At 39.5% G+C, this 20,946-nt stretch overlaps 1 protein-coding gene across 1 annotated transcript in view; it reads right to left on the bottom strand.

Moving 5' to 3' along the window:
* The window catches only part of LOC308101627 (uncharacterized protein), a gene marked incomplete at its 3' end in the record, with an annotated part of 32,164 nt that extends 13,263 nt beyond the window's left edge, over nt 1-18,901 (bottom strand). Inside the window, exons 1-2 of the mRNA XM_080451048.1 lie at nt 18,830-18,901; nt 846-1,193 (exon numbers count right to left, since the gene is read on the bottom strand). Coding sequence (XP_080307174.1) covers nt 846-1,155 — 310 coding nt within the window. The 5' untranslated portion in view covers nt 1,156-1,193; nt 18,830-18,901. The remainder of the gene's footprint in view (nt 1-845; nt 1,194-18,829) is intronic.
* Between the last annotated feature and the right edge of the window lie 2,045 nt (nt 18,902-20,946).

Below are 20,946 nucleotides of genomic sequence, written 5' to 3'. Positions count from 1 at the left end.
ATTTAGACCACTTGTTCTCCAACACCCCCCCCCCCCGCCCCCACCACCACCAAATTAAAAATGACGTTACATTTCTGCTCTGAAAATGTGTTGCTTTTATAATATATTAAACATCTTATTCAATAACGAATAAAAACATTTCTGTACTGTTAGAATGTGATTATTAATCTACTTCCCAGGGATAGAAAATACATGAAAGAAAACAATCCTGTGATGATTATAAGTATAATTTTATAACTTTAAAATAGTCCAGGGATGTCATTGTTTTATTATTTACTGTAAAACAACATCTACAATTATGAACTGGAACTTCAAAGACGAATTTAGTCTCCTTATTGATCACACACATCAATCAAAAGGTATTAATTAGGTGCAGGAAGCTACAATACCAACAATCATTCATACAGTAACAATCATTTGTATGAACTGTTCCAATGTAAAATACAGAAGAACATTATGGACTGTGTTTATGAATCCATGTCTAGTCAGTCACAATGCTTGTAGGTCTATAAGTATCATATATAAGTATAGTTTTAAGCCTTTAATTTATGTGTTTCTATTTTTATTATGATCCAGTAGCACAAGTTACCTACTTTAAATTCCATGAACAGATTTAGGGGGGGGGGGGTAAAAGGTGATAGCCGTTGTTGAATTAATAACAGCTATCAGGAAGAACTGGTTTATTATTATTGATATGTTATCAGGAACTCCTACACTACCACAACATTGGTACAATATGTTCTCACACAAATAAAAGGTCATGCCATACAGGGTTAATAAAAACTATTTAGTCATGCTCTTTTATTGTTGTTTTTTTCATCCATGTTTTGAACAGTAAATCTTACCAACAAGGAGCTGGATCTCCTGGCTGTAATGGGGGTTCAGGTCTGGAACATAACACCTGTATCTTCCCTGATCTAAGAGCTCCACCCTGGTCAGCTTCAGTGAGATGTTACCATGAGACAACTGATCATCAAACAGAGACGTCCTCTGTTTGTATGACGGGTTCTGACCCTCAGAATTCACACGTCCATCTTGGAGAAGGTGCACGTATGATGACAACCCCAGGTCAGCTCTGTGCCACCACACCTTCTTCTTCTCCATGTTGAGAGGAGGTTCAGTGTGACAAGGAAGGATGACATCATCTCCCACCATGGCCCTCACAGGCTGAGATGAACCAATCACCTGATGTCCTTAAAACAAAACAAAAAGCATTTAGTGTTGTGATATTAATGTGAAATGTTTCATTTATATTCAGATAGATGTATGTTGTTCAGCAACCCCCCCCCCCCCCCCAAATCACATTGAAAATAGACGATCTACAAGCTCATCATGTTATTTTGCCCCCGATCCAATTCCGATAATTACATTGATACTTAGTATTAGATAGTATCTGCAGCACAAAATAACCAAACAAAATATTACATTTAAATATCCCGTCTTGAACAAACTAAAAGATGTCTTTAAAATAAAACCACAGGAATTCCAAAGCAACAAAAGAACCACTGACCAGCCAAGTTGGTCAGTGGTTCTCAAGCTGCGGGTCAGGACCCCCAGGGGGGTCCCCACATGATTTTGGGGGGGTCCCCAGATGACAGTGAAGTTGACATGCTTGTAGGTTTATAGTATCATATATAAGTATAGTTTTAAGCCTTTTAAGACATAAATACGTTGTACGTTTCAACTAGTAGTTCCAGTAGAAGAATTGACCTACTTTAAATTCCATGAACAGATTTATCATTGATAAATATAATGTAATGATGCTGAACTGAATCCAAAGCATTAGGACACTTTAGGACACTGACTGATTGTATAGATAAGAGTAAGACATTATTATTACAAAGTATAGCTGTCACACTTTTATGTCCCATATCTCTATGGAGCTACACAACGTTGTGACGTCACCGTCTATGTCAATCCATGCTGTAGGACAGTGGTTCTCAACCTTTTCAGGCCGTGATCTGGGGACCCCCTAAAATAATCATATTTGACCTGGGGACCCCCAAAATAATCATATTTGACCTGTGGACCCCCCAAAATAATCATATTTGACCTGGGGACCCCCAAAATAATCATATTTGACCTGGGGACCCCCCAAAATAATCATATTTGACCTGTGGACCCCCCAAAATAATCATATTTGAACTGTGGACCCCCCAAAATAATCATTTTTGAACTGTGGACCCCCCAAAATAATCATATTTGAACTGTGGACCCCCAAAATAATCATATTTGAACTGTGGACCCCCCAAAATAATCATATTTGAACTGTGAACCCCCAAAATAATCATATTTGAACTGTGAACCCCCAAAATAATCATATTTGAACTGTGGACCCCCCAAAATAATCATATTTGAACTGTGAACCCCCAAAATAATCATATTTGAACTGTGGACCCCCCAAAATAATCATATTTGAACTGTGAACCCCCAAAATAATCATATTTGAACTGTGAACCCCCTAAATAATCATATTTGAACTGTGAACCCCCAAAATAATCATAATTGAACTGTGGACCCCCCAAAATAATCATATTTGAACTGTGAACCCCCAAAATAATCATATTTGAACTGTGAACCCCCAAAATAATCATATTTGAACTGTGAACCCCCAAAATAATCATAATTGAACCGTGGACCCCCCAAAATAATCATATTTGAACTGTGAACCCCCAAAATAATCATATTTGAACTGTGAACCCCCAAAATAATCATATTTAAACTGTGGACCCCCCCCCCCCCCCCCAAATAATCATATTTGAACTGTGGACCCCCCAAAATAATCATAATTTGAACAAAATAATCATATTTGAACTGTGGACCCCCCAAAAAATCATATTTGAACTGTGGACCTCCAGAATAATCATATTTGAACTGTGGACCCCCTAAACTAATCATATTTAGTTTATTATATATATATAGATTAGATTAAAAAAAAACGGCAGCCTTATGTCTATTTTACATCACCTCATTGTAATAAAAAACAAATGACTAATGTTATACCTCTTGTCAACCAGTAGGTGGTAGGAAAGCACCTCTAACCATCTCCACCCTACAAATTGGTCAAGGGTTTCATTCCTTCATCTCTTTAATGGGTTGACATCATTAGACTTTAATAGACTTGTAATATTTGGCATCAGTAATGGGCAAAATTTACTTGAGTAAAAGTACAATAGTATTGATATAAAAATGTACTTAAAGTACCAAACGTAGAAAGTACTCATTATGCACAATTATCAAAGTTTTCAAAATGTATAAAATGTATTACAAATCTTTTGAAAATAGCAGATCTACAAGCTCACAATGGCATTGTGAGGTTGTAGATCTGCTATTTTCAAATGACCAAAATGCATAAAGGGCCGAAGTGGTTAATCTATTTTTTGTAATATATATCATTTGTACACACATCCAAATTGCTGGGTACCGGGTACCCATACAAATGAAAGAATGGAAACGGAATAAGGCTAAAATGTAACCAAATGGACTCGTCAGAGTGTAAAGGGGTTCTAGGCAACTTCAGAGATCAAAAAAAGAAAAGAAATGTTGTCAAACTGTTAGTACCGTTGACTGACAACCCCTTCAGCCAATCAGCAGTTCGTTCCCCTTCAGCCAATCAGCAGCTCGTTTTCCCCCACCACCAGCCAATAGAGTGTCGCAGTTCCCGCCCACTTCCTGTTTTTTTTGGTGCCGGAAGAAAAAACTCAATGCATTTTTCCATTGACATTTCCAAAAATATTTATATCTATTAATTTAAGCCTCGAATCAAGCCATCATGACATGACATGAATCATGACCATAAAACGTTTGATTCTGTGATTATTATTTTTTTGAAAACGGCAAAACAAAGGGTATTTATTAAATATAGTATATCATATAATTAAATATAAAATAAAAAAAAATCACAGAAAAAAACGTTTTATGGTCATGATTCATGTCATCTCGTGATGGCTTGATTCGAGGCTTAAATTAATAGATATAAATATTTTTGGAAATGTCAATGGAAAAATGCATTGAGTTTTTTCTTCCGGCACCAAAAAAAACAGGAAGTGGGCGGGAACTGCGACGCTCTATATGATGCAAGGGGACTTTAGAAGGGGCTATGCCGAAAATAGGTTGCTTTATTAATCGGATACATACATGTCACTGCCCGCACCTGCCGGTTCTCTGAATTTTTATTTTTAAATAGGCTCTGTCATGATTAATTGACCACATAGATGAAGTTAAACAACTAAATTCCATCCAAACGATATCTTAAAAGTAAATTCCGTGCCTCAAAAAATAAGTTTGAGAGCGTTTTAAAGTTTTAAAACCAAAACCAAAAACAGAAAAAATGTCCGCCTGTTCCATTTTTGTCGGCTGCACTCGGTTCCACTCAATTCAGTTCACACGGACACGCACACACGCACATGCACTTCATTTCATTTACGTCCCGGACACCTGGATGTCAAAACAGAAATAGTAGGGAAAATATGAATTTCAGAAAGAGGACTGTGTTTCAATGTTGGAAAACAGCCCAGCATCATTATATAGTGGCTGATAGAGGGGGAAAAATGCTAAATATATACATAAATATTTTTAAAATTTAGGCTTCAAGTTACCTAGAATCCCTTTAAGGGAAATTCAAGCTTTACACTTTATAGTGAAAGTTTGAAGAACTACATGTAACATTGGATTGCATTTCAAGCACCGGTTCCCCGCAGGGCTGTGTCCTGTCTCCCCTTCTGTTTTCCCTCTACACCAACTGCTGCACCTCCAGCCACCAGTCGGTCAAGCTCCTTAAGTTCGCGGACGATACCACCCTGGTAGGCCTCATCTCCAGGGGGGATGAATCTGCTTACAGGAGTGAGATCGACTTGGTGGTCTCCTGGTGCAGCCGGAATAACTTGGAGCTAAATGCTCTTAAGACGGTGGAGCTGATCGTGGACTTCAGGAGGAACCCGCCCCCTCCGTCTCCAATCATACTGGGAGGCACTCCAGTCGCCACAGTGGAGTCATGCCGCTTCCTTGGGGTGACAGTCTCTCGGGACCTGAAGTGGGGGCACAACATCGACGCCCTCACTAAAAAAGCCCAGAAAAGACTGTTTTTCCTGAGGCAGCTCAGGAAACTCCACTTCCCAAGGTCCATGCTGGTGAACTTTTATACAGCCATCATCGAGTCCATTGTCACCTTCGCCATCATCATCTGGTTCCCCGCTGCAGCGGCCAAGGACAAGGCCAAGCTGCAGCGGGTGATACGCTCGGCGGAGAGGGTGATTGGCTGCCCTTTGCCCCCCCTGGAGGCCCTGTTTAAAAGTAGGGCTTTGGGGAGGGCCAGGAAGATCATGGCTGACCCCACACACCCAGGACATGGTCTCTTTGCCCCGCTCCCCTCAGGCAGGAGGTTGCGGTCACCAAAGACTGTGAAGGCACGACACTTACACAGCTTTTTCCCCACGGCCATCCGGCTACTGAATGCTGCTGGTCCCCCCCCCCCCCCCCCTGACCTTACCTGACCTCAGAGACTGTCCTAACTGAACACTTGATCTTTTTGGCACTTTTTGGCACTTCTCATATTTATTTTTATTTATTACTTGTTGTTGCACTATGATGTGGTTTGCACTGTCTTGTCCTGTCTTGCACCAGTCCTGTTGGAAACTGCGCTCCACTGCATCAAACCAAATTCCTAACATGTCTACATGTCATGGCAATAAAGTCTTCTGATTCTGATTCTGATTCTGAATAAACAGTTAGTAATGAAATCAAAATAAATTGTGAACATATTAGATTATTTCACGGGTTCAAAATGATCCAAACCCTAATGGAACCTGAAATTGGTTCCGAGATCCTGGTCAAATTTATTTCACTACAAGTAAAAGTGGCTCAGTCAAAATGTTACTCAAGTAAGAGTAAAAAAGTAGTTGCTTTTAAATATACTTAAGTATTCAAAAGTACATGCTTTTAAAATGCTTTTCTTGGCATAGAGCTTGAGGCTGATCTTCCTGCACTCTGTTTCTACTGCCAGTATTTCCCTTACATTCTCTGCTGTGTCTGAGAGTCACTAGCACTATGTGTGCATAGTCCATGTCAGTAATCATGATGGGAGTTACTAGCTTAGTCTTCCTCTGGACCAGCGTGAACCTCAGTGCCTCAAAAGATGATTATTTTCTCATAACAGGAGTCACACATGAGTGACACATCGCTGACAAAGCTGCACTCAGATCACATTAATTGCCAGTTCTTAATGTACTTTGGTGATAAAGAACATCTATTTGGTACAAATTCTCAGATCCAGGGCCATCAACTGTGACCTTTTTGACAAGATACAATAATATTCAGCTTCAAAGATTAGGACATGGAGCTAACTTTAAACTGAGGCCATCTGTTCTAAAAAATAAATACAAAATTAAATGCATAGAGTAACTGATGAAGGGCGTTTTGATTACAGTGACTGTATGCTCGCTGCAGCAGCAGCGAGCACACTATTAATATCTTCACTATTTATTTATTCTCCCCCAAAAGTATGGCACCTTAGGGCCAAATTCTGGGCCCTGGGGAAGGGAAATTCTGTGGGCCCCCACCAAATTTAGGTTTTTTTTGGCGGATTTTGTTCGTTTATTTTCGTTTTCTGGTTACTTTATTTCTGGGTTAGGGATAGGTTATGCTATTTAATTCCTATTTTTGCCAGATTTTACTGATTTATTATCAAAAAGAATATTTTTTTTTAACATTTATTTATTTTATTTTTCAGTCCTCACACAATTGTGTCCTCTCTCCAAATAACTAAATTGTGCACACGTAACTACATTTGTATCCTCCTTTCTCAACATACTGTAATAGCCTACATTTACTATGGTTAAATGAGGTTTGTTTGGAGTAACTACTTTTTATCATTTATAAAGTATTTATCATTCCCAGGGCATAAGAAAAGAAAACCATACATTGACAAAGGGCTTAGATCTTATAATGTATAATAAAGGACAACTGAACAAGACTTCAAGAGACATTTTTTTACAAGCTCAAACAAGAGTACAAAAATACTCCCTGTGGTTGTTTCTGAAACTGAGGAGGGCCATGTGTTTCATAATGCTTAGGTTGTTGTTGTTTTTTATTTTTATTTATGTTGATAGCAATGTCACATGACATATGAAATATGACCTATTTTATACTGTTCTGTTTTAATGTTTGTTTTACCCTCTATTATTATTATACAAATATTCTTTCACCCACTCTTTTACAACTGTAAACAAACATGTGTTACAATTTGACAAATAAGGTGAGCATGAATTTGACTGCCTTCTTACAAAAGTATTGGCATCAAAATATACTAAAGTACCAAAAGTAAAAGTACTCATTGTGCAGAATGTAGTGGAGTAGAAGTAATAGTAGCCTACTGAAAATTGGAAATACAACATTTTACTTAAGTACAGTACTTGAGTAAATGTACTTAGTTACTTTCCACCACTGCCAAAAAGTAGCAGATCTACAAGCTCACAACGCATCACATCAAGCACCACATGTTGTGAGCTTGTAGATCGGCTATTTTCAGTGTGCACCGCCGTCATGCGACGACGTATAAATCTGGCTTTAGTTGTGTTGTTCACTCAGTCACTGCTCACCTGTCTTTTGGAAGAAATTCAGATTAGTAAGGAACGAGTTTCCCCTTACTCTGGTTTCTTTCTCTTTCTATTTTTTCTTTTCTTTTCTGAGACCCAGATTTTCCTTTGTTGGATCATGGAGCCACTATTTACTTGATGTATTTATTTGCATCTACTGTGCTGTAGTCATCAGTTGTCACTGACTTCAGTGTGTTTTGAGCATAGAGGTATAATATAACCCAAGGCCCCCTACCCCCCCCCCCCCCCTCCTTCATTTTCCTCTTTTATATATATATATTTTTTCTCTCTTCATACCAGTAACCTGAAAGCTGATTGTATGACATTCTGTATAGTAGTGTGTATATCTGCCTGCCTCTTATATTTCATCATGATTTGTGTGCATGGGGTTCTCATCTTAAACAAGCTTATAGTGCTTAATGAGGGTTTCCAGTTTAGTAGACCTTGTATTGTGAATTTGTACTTCCATGTACTGTTATGTACTGTCATGTACTATTCTCATGTCTTTCTAAATAAACTACATCAATCAATCAATCAATCAATCCCCCAGAGTTGCTGAGAAACATTGAAGCTGCCACCCCAGTGGCCAAAGCTGGAACTGCAGGCGGGGAGAAATACATGCACGCGCAAAACATACTGAGAGATATTTATATTTATACATGTAAATATGTAAACATATTATACATACATACATATGCATTTGCATATAAATATGCATCTCGAGTGTATTTAATAAATATCTCGCGTTTTGAGCTGTGCTGCTTGCGCAGCTGACAGACATTAGCTGATTGCGAGTCAGCAGCTGGCTTTCAGCCAATGAAAAGACTGCTTTCCATTACGTGTTCAGTGATCATATCAGTCTAGACACACCTACTGCATCCGGTAAGTTCACACACACACACACACACACACACACACACACACATATACATGCAAACACACTGATCGTTTCCGTATCCTTTCTAGACCGGAAGTACAAACTGCAAAGCAAATTGATCTCATCCACGCGTAGTTAACAGCGGACGAAACCTTTTTTGTCTTGAGAGGGGCCACAGAGAGGCAGAGGCAGAGAGAGAGCCTCAATCATTATTTTTATACAACAGTTGCTAAAAAAAATATTCAGGTAATTTTAATTTAGTTATGACCCAAATGAAAATCATGATAACAAAATTAAAGATTTTTTTTTGGGGGGGGGGCTTTTCGACCCACCCCCTCCTTGGGCCCTAGTAACTCTGCCCCACCCCCACCATACACCCCCAGTGTGACGCCCCACCTAACTACTCCCACATTAGTCCAGGCATTTTAGGTCAAAATGGGGGTCAACCTCCCACTAATTGCAACAAAACCAAACTCAGCGGATTTTGTATCCTCAATATGTCCTGAATCACAGAAAAAAAGTCGCAAGGAATCGTATGAAGGGAAAGTTTTGAAAATGACCTGTAAGTATAACGCTTTTTGGCCCTTTCTGCTAGATTTGACTATGCTGTATTTGTTCTTTGTAGCAAAACAAGGATACAGAATATCAGTGACAAGAATTTATTATGATCACATAATCACACAACTGATCAAGTACTGATCAAACAACTCAATTAAATTATGCGCACACAATATAGGCCCTATTGTCTAGGCTCTTTTCGTTCAGTTTCGTTCCCATCAAGTGGATTTAAATCATCTCTGCTTCTTAAAAAATATCTATTGGTAGTAAGTAAGAAACAAAGGTTTCGCCATCTGTTTTGGCGCAGTATTTTTTTAATCAGTGTTTAAAAGTCGGTACTATTTTCTTAGCAGCGTAGTAATACTTTCAAAGGGGTGGTGCGGTTTTTGGCACGTGATTCCCGTTACAGCCAATGGGGTCGCCTCGTTACTCTCACCATTTCCTGCAACAACAGCCATGGCAACGCTAACGTCCGACGAAAAGAAATCAAAACAAAGAAAATATCCTTCAAAAGCACGTCAAAAGGACTCGAACCGATGCTATATGAATCTTATGTCTGTCCAGAAAGAAGAGGTTCAGGAGTTTACACGGACAAGATGGGATATAACTACATCTACATAAACGTTCAGATTTCAAATATAAAGTGCTTACCGCATGGCCACTAATGTTACAATTATGTATGGTCCCGCAGAAGTACCCGTATATTCCGTATTGTTCAATAAAGAGTATTCTTAACCGATTGGTGGCCATTTTCTCATCGATTTATAATGTATCAGAGTGCAATACACCTCCCATCCGATAGGGTCGCGTGGTTGAAAGGATATGGTGAAAATGGCCACCGATCGGATTAACATGCTTTTTATTGAACAATACGGAAGATACAGGTACTTCTCTGGGCCCGTACATAATTGTAACACCCATGGCCATGGGTAAGCATTTTAAATCTGAAATATGAACGTTTATGTAGATGTACGGGCCGTTAATGGAGAAAGTGCAAACACATGGTTGAATGTTTCAGGGCTACTACAGAATGTGCGTCAACGTTACTTAAAAACGTCAACATTGTGTGGATATGGGTTCTTACAAGCCTCCTGAGGACGCTGGGTTTCACGCAACATTCTACCAGCGTGTTAATGACAAAAATACATTAATGTGAGAGGAAAACGGCAGAAGGATCAACTCTCAAACAGAAACGTCAGCAGGTGAGCCACACACACACGGGGGGGGGGGGGGGTACTCGCATTTTAACATGAGAGACTGAAATAATTGATTGTGTTATCAGATAAAAAACATCTATTGAAAATAGCAGATCTACAAGCTCACAACGCATCACAACGCGTTGTGAGCTTGTAGATCTGCTATTTTCAATAGATTTATTTGGGGGGAGACACATTTTAACATGAGACTGATATCATTTTTTATGTTATCACATGAAAAAAATCAATTGAAAATAGCATATCTATAAGCTCAAAACACATCACGTTGTGAAAGTAAAACTAACTCAAAATTCTACTTTGAGTACAGTAGCCTACTTTAGTAAATGTACTTAGTTACTTTACACCACTGAAAGTACAGGTAGGCCTACTAAAAAAACCTACAGTACTCAAGTAATTGTCCTTTGTTGCTGTCCACCACTGCATCTCACCAGTGCTGATAAAGCCCATAAGCTAATTGGCAATATGGCCAAGTAAGAGATTGTAAACAAAACATGCGTGTCAATATTGGACTGTCAAATATTGATTTGTCATTTTATGATTGTATGGGTGCTATTACTGTATTTATTTTTAAACATTCCCGTGTCATTTCATCCATGTTCCATCTCTGTGATAACTCAGACATCTTTACATCGTTAACAGCTAATACACCAGATGTTGTGATTGATAAAGAGTCCAGGGAAGTGTCTGTATTAGATAGCCTGCACCTTTGACTTTAGCCTAGAGGAAGCCTTTATGACCAAGATCATTAAATACCAACCACTCCTACATACCATCTCAGAGCTGGGCTATTAGGTGCAGATTATTTGTTTTTATATTTGGCAGCCTATAGGACATACCCACATACTGGCTGTTAGAGGGTTTCAACAACTTGGGATGCCCAAAAAGGAGGCAAAAAGGTTGGCAAAGTATTGTGCTGTCTCTGTTGTAATTGGCAGCCGCCATACATGGCGGAGACAGTGTTACTTATACCCATAGAGTACTGAGTGACATGCCTATTGTATCACGAAAACATATTCCAGGATTATGTGAATGTAACCTTACTGCACCTATAATATTTGTGTCCCTGTATGTTTCTCCTTTATGTGGACATAAATAAATGGTTTGTGTGTGTGTGTGTGTGTGTGTGTGTGTGTGTGTGTGTGTGTGTGTGTGTGTGTGTGTGTGTGTGTGTGTGTGTGTGTGTGTGTGTGTGTGTGTGTGTGTGTGTGTGTGTGTGTGTGTGTGTGTGTGTGGAAATGAACCACCCTTCGCTGACCGCTACAAGATCTTCTGTGAGAGAGTCATCCGCCATGGCTTATAGTTGACCAAGAGGTGCTGAAAATAAACCAGCTACGAAGGATGTTCGTAAACACAGTGAAGAAGCATGAGGACCTTGATGCTTCAAACTACAGGTAACTCAAATACCATGTGTGTCTTTGACAGTTCTGGGAAACAAAACAAAAAACTTTATGCTGAAAAGTATATTATAGATGTATTCCCTCACAAAAGAGTATATTTAAACTAAATTGGCTATCATTGTGAATACATCTTTATTTACACACTTGTGCTCATCTTTCCCTAACATTTTATGTTGCAGGCAGGATAAATTGAAGCGGAGGTTGACCCCTGATTTCCCCCAGCTGGTTTTTCACTGCCCTACCAAGTGCAACATCTCTGAACATACATACATGTCCTTCCTAGGTATTTTAGGAAAAAGGTTTGGTGATGCTGCAAGACATACGCATTGAGTCAAGTTGGTGCCCCAAATCCATTAATGGTGTGATCAGTGGTCATCCAGAGGAGATGCAGTCTGCACTTTAATATTTTGTCATATTTGTATACTATTTTGCTGCCGTTGCACTGTCAACCAACATTTCTCTGTTCATACCTGTGAGTGACACAGAAGGCCTGATCTGGGGGGTGGGTGGGAGGGTTGATGTACAAATGACACATGCTGTGACACACTTTGGTATTTTAATAAATATTTTATACCATATGTTGTAATAATTTGGAGCTTTAGTGTATTTATTTTAGTCTAGTCCATTTTTGGCATTATTCCAATCTAGGGGGCTGATTTTCAGCCATTTTGGGCCAAGGAGTGCTGCTTTTTCCCCCTACCTTTCAGTACACAGTAGGTTGTGACATTTTCTATGTATGAAATATAAGCTTTTATCTAAATGTACTATGTGTATGTTTCATTGTGCTGGGCACTGATCACTTCAGTAGAAGCGTTTTCTTTCTACATTTCTTGATCAAAATTCAAATATGAGTACACTAAGGCACCAACACTTGTTTCAGGTGTTAGGTACATGTATTGTATGACATTTGAGAAAGATTTTGTGTTGCCAAAAACAATAACACATTTTACAAGCAAAAACAGCAGCACAAGATTTTCGTTTTTTGGTTATTCACTTTTATACACATTTCTGGCTTGTGAAAAAATACTGCAGGATTTTGTGCGGAGAAATTTTAACCCAAAGTCCACAAGGGTATTGTCTATGCAAAAATGCATTGAAAAAGTAGATCCAAGTCGTGGGAACGAAATTCATTTTCTAGGCACTTTTTGGTGGGTCACCACACGGCCTAATATCACACTACAAAATGTCAAAATGCTTAAATAGGTGATGTCACAATTTCCCATTGACGCCCATGTTAAAAAAGGATGTTTTCTTGTCTAATTTCCACAAAAAAGGTTCAATACTGCCCACTATCAACCAGAAACTGTTGAATGTAGTACAGCGCTTGTAAAAAAATAAATTAACCCTTCGAGTGCTATTGCTGCATTTTATGCATTGTTATGAACTAATGTTCATTTCATATACATTTTATGTGAAGCACTTTAAGCTGCATTTTCTGTATGAAAGTGAAATAAAGTTATTATTATTATTGTTATTATTATTAATATTATTAATATTATTAATATTATTATTATGAAGTGAATTAAAAATGTTTTAGAAATCAGAACTTTGATTTTTTTACTAAATCCGAAAATAGTCTGGCACTGTCTGGCACTGTGAATTCCACCTGAGGTTTTGGAGAACAATCCCTGATCGAAATATGGTGAACTTTATCATGGAGATGCTGTCAAACCGCAGCTTCACTCTACAGACCAGTAATGGCCAGCACAGCTGGCTCAGATGACTGAGGAATGGTATTCCGAAAGGGTGTGTTCTCTCCTCAATGCTGTAACATCTACATCTATGACCTACCAGATACAACATGGGGCGGCAGTGGCTCAGGGGTAGAGTGGCCAGGGTAGAGTGAACTGGAAAAACCGCAATGTTCCCAGTTCGATCCCGGACTGGGGGGCTCCCCCAGAGGAAGTGTCCTTGAGCAAGACGCTGAACCCCTAATTGCTCCCGATGAGCAGGTTGGTACCTTGCATGGTTTCCTCCGCCATCGGTGTATGAATGTGTGTGTGAATGGGTGAATGTAATGCACAATCTATGCAAAGCGCTTTGGATAAAAGCGCTATACCAATCACTTCTGAAACTTAATTTCTCCCACGGGATCAAATAGGTCTAATTATAATTGAAGGTGATGGAAGACGGTCTCAACCAAGACATGGGCACCATGGTAGCCTACCTCTGCAGGTGGCGTTTGTAGCTCAGCATTGGCAAGACAGTGTCGGCGGCATACCATCTTCGCAACAGAGAAGATGGTATCTTCACAACAAAATGCAGTGCTTTACATCAACAAAATCACATGCGCAGTGCTTCACATAAGAATGTATATGAAATGAACATGAAAACCGAGTGCATACAAATGCATAATGCATAACATGCAGAAATGGCACTTGAAGGGTTAAGATTAGTTTCTTCTTCTTTTTTTTTTAACAAGCACTGTAATGCATCCAACACAGTTTCTGGTTGATAGTGGACAGTATTGAACCTTTTGTGTGGAAATTAGACAAGGAAACATGCTTAAATCTTTTTTAACATGGGCGTCAATGGGAAATTGTGACATTAGCACATCACCTATTTAAGAATTTTTCAATATGTTCCACCACTGGGATTTCTTAGGACTTTTGATATGTTATAACTAACATATTTATGAAACAAAAAAAGTTGAAAGAGTTTCTGTTGCAATTTGTCCTAGGTTAACCCCTTATCCGTAGAATGCCTATACTTAATATGCCTGTTTAGAATGGGCCACTTAATTGCAGCTTTCTTAAGAACCGCTCATCGAAACAAGTTCAAACTTGATACTGCATTTCTCTGGGTCCTCAGCAACACACCTGCTAAATGTCAACTTCATACAGTGTTCGGTTTTCAAGATATATAATTGTATGTGTAATAACAGTGTGGATGGCGGCCATTTTGAAATTTCCCTACATGCAATTCCTTGCGACTTTTTTCCTCTCATTCAGGACATATTTAGGACACAAAATCAGTTGAGTTTGTTTTTGTTGAAATTAGTGGGAGGTCAAGTGCCAATATTACTGGACTACATGGGGTTCTCATCTTAAACAAGCTCAGTGCTTAATGAGTCTCCCAGTTTAGTAGACCTTGTATTGTGAATTTGTACTTCCATGTACTGTTATTCTCATGTCTTACTAAATAAAGTACATCAATCACATACCTTCACTTAGAAACTCCATTGAAACTTTAAAAAAATCCAGCTTACTGTGGACACGTGTGCTTGTACTTTTCTTTTTGAAATAATGTGTAGTTTTTGAAATATTTAACTTTAAGCACCCAATGCATTTCCAATGGGTTTTGCTAGTGGGGAGAGAGAAGGACAGAGGAGAAATGCCCTGTGTTTTTCGTAAAGTCACTGTGGCCAGGCATGCAATGCTCATTTGGTATGTTCTTGCACTCTATTTCAATGACGTGACGCGCACGCCGCTTAACACCTACACTGCAAGTCACACAATGGACAATTGATATGCATCTAGGCTTATTCCTATGTTAATTCGCTAGGTGTGAGTCGGGAGCCTTTGAAAACTTTGTTGAGGTGTGAATTTAAAGTAGTTTTAAATCTATGCGTGTGCCTGCGTGTGCTCCTGGTCAAATAGGTTCCGGCACGGCGTGCAAGCCCGTCCAGTGAGCATTGCACCCCTGACTGTGGCCGCATTTCTTACACTACAGACATGTTTTTTACATCACCAAGATCGCACGGGTCTGCTCTCCAATTTAATCCAAAGATCTAAACTGTGTGATGTATACATTGTAAATTAAGACCATTAATATAAACCCATGTCTCTCTTCACTCTACAATCAGTTCACCTGGTGTTAGCTAGCTTGTCAGTCATTGGCTACTCAGTGGTGCTGCTAAGTAACTAAGTATATTTACTCAAGTACTATGCAAGTGCTTACAATGCACAGTTTAATTTTGAGGTCCTTTTACTTTCCTTTCCTTTCCTTTTCCTTTCCTGGAGTGTTACTTCTACTCCACTACAATGACAGCATTTGACAGCTTTAGTTACTTGTTACTTTGCACAATTTATTATTAATACAAAACCTACAGTAACCACACATAGCCGATCTACAATGTGACGCGTTATGAGCTTGTAGATCTGCTATTTTCTAAACATTGAGTACTTTTACTTTGGTACTCAAAGTATATTTCGATGCTAAAACGTTTGTACACTGCATGCTCCAACCCCCCCCCCCCCCCCACACACACACACACACACACACACACACACACACACACACACACACACACACACACCCCATACTCCACCGCCCCACCCCCCCGCCCCCCTGTCATACTTCGACTATTCAAAAAAAGACGATCTACAATGTGATGCGTTGTGAGCTTGTAGATCTGCTATTTTGGGAAAACCTTGACAGTTTTTGGAAAGTGTGAGTACAGGGGGTGGCAGCGGCCGGATGGCAACTGCGAGGTTCACAGTTCGATCCCGGGCTCCCCCAGAGTTAGTGTCGAAGTGTCCTTGAGCAAGACTCTGAACCCCTAACTGCTCCTGATGAGCAGGTTGGTGCCTTGCATGGTTTCCTCCGCCATCGGTGTATGAATGTGTGTGTAAATGGGTGAAATTTTAATGGCAATAATGCTGTAAATTTCAAGCTCCAATTTAACACTAATGGTGTGTATTGGTCAACATGACCTCACACAACTCCCCACACCCCATACCCCCCCCCCCCCCCCCCCCCTCGGAAATAGCTCATCTACAAGCTCACTGGAGGGGGGAGCAGGTGTGTAACTGATGACAACTAGGAGAATGATAACAGGTGCTACCGATCTGATCAACCGGAGGCACGTCTACACCCACACACAACACAAAGACAGAGATACCAGGTCAAACTGAATTTGTACTTTTTATAACTACAGTTTTTTTTGGCTTTAAAGCGAGCCCACATTGTTTCTTAATAGGAACAATATTTTCTAGTTACACATATTGTTTCACCAGATTATAAGTAACATCTGGTGATATGACACAATACCTTACATGCTCATTCTGCATGCATATAGTTGACATAGAAAACAGAACATTCTCTCTGTTCAGTGTATGTTTGTGCAGAGACCTGCAGACATTGGTGCCAATCCTGTGGGTGCCGGGGAGCCCGAGCACCCAATGAGAAAGCAGAGCACCCACAGGAAATGTGTCGGTCGGATGACTATTGTGTGATGCTTTGTAACGTGCACAGGATGCACGATGTACCCGCTCTGATACCGTGTGTTATTCAAATCTCTCCCTGTAATCTGCAAAGTCCTTATGCCAGTTATGGTTTCATCATCAGCCAATAATCAAATTGTATGACTTGAAATGTAGTAAAAAAGGTCCTTTTGCACATCTACTGGGACAGGTGTATAGGAGCAGTCAGCCAGTGCATGAGACAGGAAAGAATGGTGATCACGCACACTGTCTTCACTTACAGCAAAAAAGTGTTTTTATTGCGGGTACATTTTTTCCAACTGACATTCATCAGGTATGTATGGGGTTAAAACTTGATTGAAGTGTTTGACTTGTTGTTGAGTACCCTACCCACCCAATATAAATCCATGCCTGCAGAGATGGTGGTTGCAGAGAGGCAGGTGTTGTTTGCAAGGCATGTGGTTAGGTTGAAGGTTTCAACATCTGTCATTTCTCAGTGCTAGATATGATCTACAGCCTTCTTCGTGACCACATCCTCTGCTCTCATGAGAGCAGAGAGAGGATGTGACAGGATGTGGTCACAAAGAAGAAGCTGGTATCTGCATTTGCATATGTACCCACACGCACAACCGTTAACTTCACCTTGTCAAAACAAGATGGTGCCGACATGCACAGCGGCAAACTGCACCCTGTCAAAACAAGATGGCGACAGACAAGTGGACTTGCTTGGTCTCCACACACACAAACCTTTGATTGCCTATACTAACACATCTGGTCAAAATTCATGTCAGATCCTGTGTCTAGGTGAGACATGACCTTTGACACAATCTAAATGTCTCAGTAGAAGAGCAGGGAGATAAAATATAACGCCCCAATTGGATATATTGTATTAACATACTCTACCATACAGATTGGACAAAATTAGATCTTATTTAGGGGCGGCCATAGCTGAGTGGTTAGTGAGCCCACCTGGGGAGCCAGAGGCCCTGGTTGCCCCAGGTACGATTCCAGGCCAGGCCAGAAAATGTGTCGATGAAATGAAATATGTCCCTGAGCAAAGACTCTTAACCCCTAATTGCTCACAGACCCTCATTGGAAACAAGACCGCAAGGACTTTCATGAACGGACCTGTTAAAGGAATTATCCTTATCCTTATTCATTAAAAAATGTACATAGTACCTCTTTAAGTAGATCTCGTCATAATTTTTACGTTACATATGCTTTTAAAAATATTTAAAGTAAAAGTAGAAGTTAATTTCTTAATTACACCCATTACAAGATGTAACAAAGAGGCGAGCGGAGGGGGAAGCCAGAAACACGGCTAGTGTGAGACCAGAAGTGTGGAAAAAAGAAACAGCCAACATAAAAGTACTCAGTACTTTACAGTCATCCTAGAAATGTACTTGAGTAAAAGTTGCATCCACAATAAAAAGTTTTAAAAAAAATATTTGGAAATGTACTCAAGTAAGAGTAATAAGTAACAAAAAAATCTAATACTCAAGTAAAGTACAGATCCTCAGAATCTCAAGTACTCAAGCATATTTACTCTGTTACTGTCCACCACTGCTTGTCTGACACCTGAGAGATCAACAGTACGTATCCAGTAACAGAGCATGCAGCTCCACAACGACATAGCGCAACACAAGAGGAAACGGAGGGTTGCTACGGTGCTAGACCAGCGGCGGTCTGGAAAATAAATAAATAAATAGACCAGTGAATCACAATAGTGGGGGGACATTCAGGCCCTTCTGACCAACCATCTATAGACAATACAACTGAAGAGAGAGTGCTTTTATCTCTCTGTCAGAAACATGTTTAAAGGGATACTTCACTTTAGGGCCGGGGAAACATTTAAAAAATATATTAAAAATAAATGAAAAAAGTTATGGAAAATTCATGGCCCCCTCACGCATTAGAGTGTCCTACTAATGTGTGAGGGGGCCTTTATTTTGCCATAACTTCTTTCATTTTTTTTAAATATATATTTTTAATGTTTATTTTATGTGAAAGTGAAGTATCCCTTTAACTTTAAAAAACTTCTTACCTGTTCCAGGTGTTAAAGATGTTCCAGATGTTCCAGGTGTGGTGAACCAGCCGGTCCAAGTAACCAGGAACATGAGTAAATACATCCTCGTGGTTGATTTTACAACAACAAACGGTGACTTTAGAATGATCAACAGACAGAGGTAGACGTCCTGCTGCTTCACTTCTGACTGAAGAACCTTTTATTACTTTCTATTTCACCCTATAGACTTATAGTCATCACCTATTACATAGTGTCACCAATAGAGGTCACTGTTCACTGGTGGGAAAAGTATACTTACATTTTTTATTTGAGTAAAAGTATCAATACTGCTATTTAGAAATACTCTGTTACAAGTAAATCCCGGAATTAAAAATGTACTTGAGTAAAAGCACAAAAGTGTTGGTATCAAAATGTACTTAAAGTACCAAAAGAAAGTAGAAAGTACTCATTATGCAGAATACGTTTTCAAAATGTATAAAAAACGTTTAAAAATAGATTGTGAGATTGTAGATCTGCTATTTTCAAATGGCCGAAATCTATAGGCTGAGGTGGTTAATGTATGTTTTTTAATAATAATCAAAATCTACAAAGTAATTAAGTTTTCAAATCATGCTCTATGGCTCTGTTCCATTTAGTGTAACACTTTACTTTACTTTACTTTATTTGTTTATTTAGACAGGACAGAGCATATTAATGAACGTCACATGAACGTAAATACACCGGATTTAGCAAAGATGCTAATTTTCATCCGCAGTCCTCACACAAAACATAAAAACATAAAAACAATAACATCAGAAAACAGACAAACGGTGAAATACAATTACATTACATCACATAGCCTAAAAAAAAACTAAAATATGATCACAAATGGTTGCAGCTTTGGTTTTCAAGCAACCATCTTTTCACATTGAATTTAAAAGATGGAAATGTAGCACAATCCCTTATATGTAGAGGAAGGCCATTCCATGCTACACAACCCTGTACTGAGAGGACATTTTGACCGAAGGTTGTTTGCCGGTGCGGCACTTCACAATCTCCTCGAGTGATCATTAGAACACAGTGATTCTAATGAAGGCTCTGTTCCATTTAGTGTAGCACAGTGGTTCTAATGAAGGCTCTGTTCCATTTAGTGTAACACAGTGGTTCTAATGAAGGCTCTGTTCCATTTAGTGTAACACAGTGATTCTAATGAAGGCTCTGTTCCATTTAGTGTAGCACAGTGGTTCTAATGAAGGCTCTGTTCCATTTAGTGTAACACAGTGGTTCTAATGAAGGCTCTGTTCTATTTAGTGTAGCACAGTGGTTCTAATGAAGGCTCTGTTCCATTTAGTGTAACACAGTGGTTCTAATGAAGGCTCTGTTCCATTTAGTGTAACACAGTGGTTCTAATGAAGGCTCTGTTCCATTTAGTGTAACACAGTGGTTCTAATGAAGGCTCTGTTCCATTTAGTGTAACACAGTGGTTCTAATGAAGGCTCTGTTCCATTTAGTGTAGCACAGTGGTTCTAATGAAGGCTCTGTTCCATTTAGTGTAACACAGTGGTTCTAATGAAGGCTCTGTTCCATTTAATGTAACACAGTGGTTCTAATGAAGGCTCTGTTCCATTTAGTGTAACACAGTGGTTCTAATGAAGGCTCTGTTCCATTTAGTGTAGCACAGTGGTTCTAATGAAGGCTCTGTTCCATTTAGTGTAGCACAGTGGTTCTAATGAAGGCTCTGTCAGAGATGTCCACAAGTCTCTGAGCTCGAGTCCGAGTCAAGTCTCAAGTCTTTGAGGCTCGAGTCGAGTCAAGTCTCAAGTCTTTGAGGGTCGAGTCCGAGTCAAGTCTCGAGTCTTTGAGGGTCGAGTCCGAGTCAAGTCTCGAGTCTGGGGGGGGGGGGGGATTCTATTCTTAATTTATTTAATTATGTATTTATATGATGTAGCCTAAGGCTGAAATACAGTTATTATGGTCCACAAACCCAACCCGAAATGAGAAATGCACAGAATGAATGTTTATCAAAATAGTAGGATACATTCATTTAGGCTCCTTTGCGTCTTATAGCGCAGCTATCACACACACACACACACACACACACACACACACACACACACACACACACACACACACACACACACACACACACACACACA

This window comes from Gymnoscopelus braueri (assembly GCF_963280865.1).
Source record: "Gymnoscopelus braueri genome assembly, chromosome: 15".
NCBI lineage: Eukaryota > Metazoa > Chordata > Actinopteri > Myctophiformes > Myctophidae > Gymnoscopelus > Gymnoscopelus braueri.
Note: the sequence above shows the minus strand (reverse complement) of the source record. Positions and strands in the feature narration are given on the sequence as shown.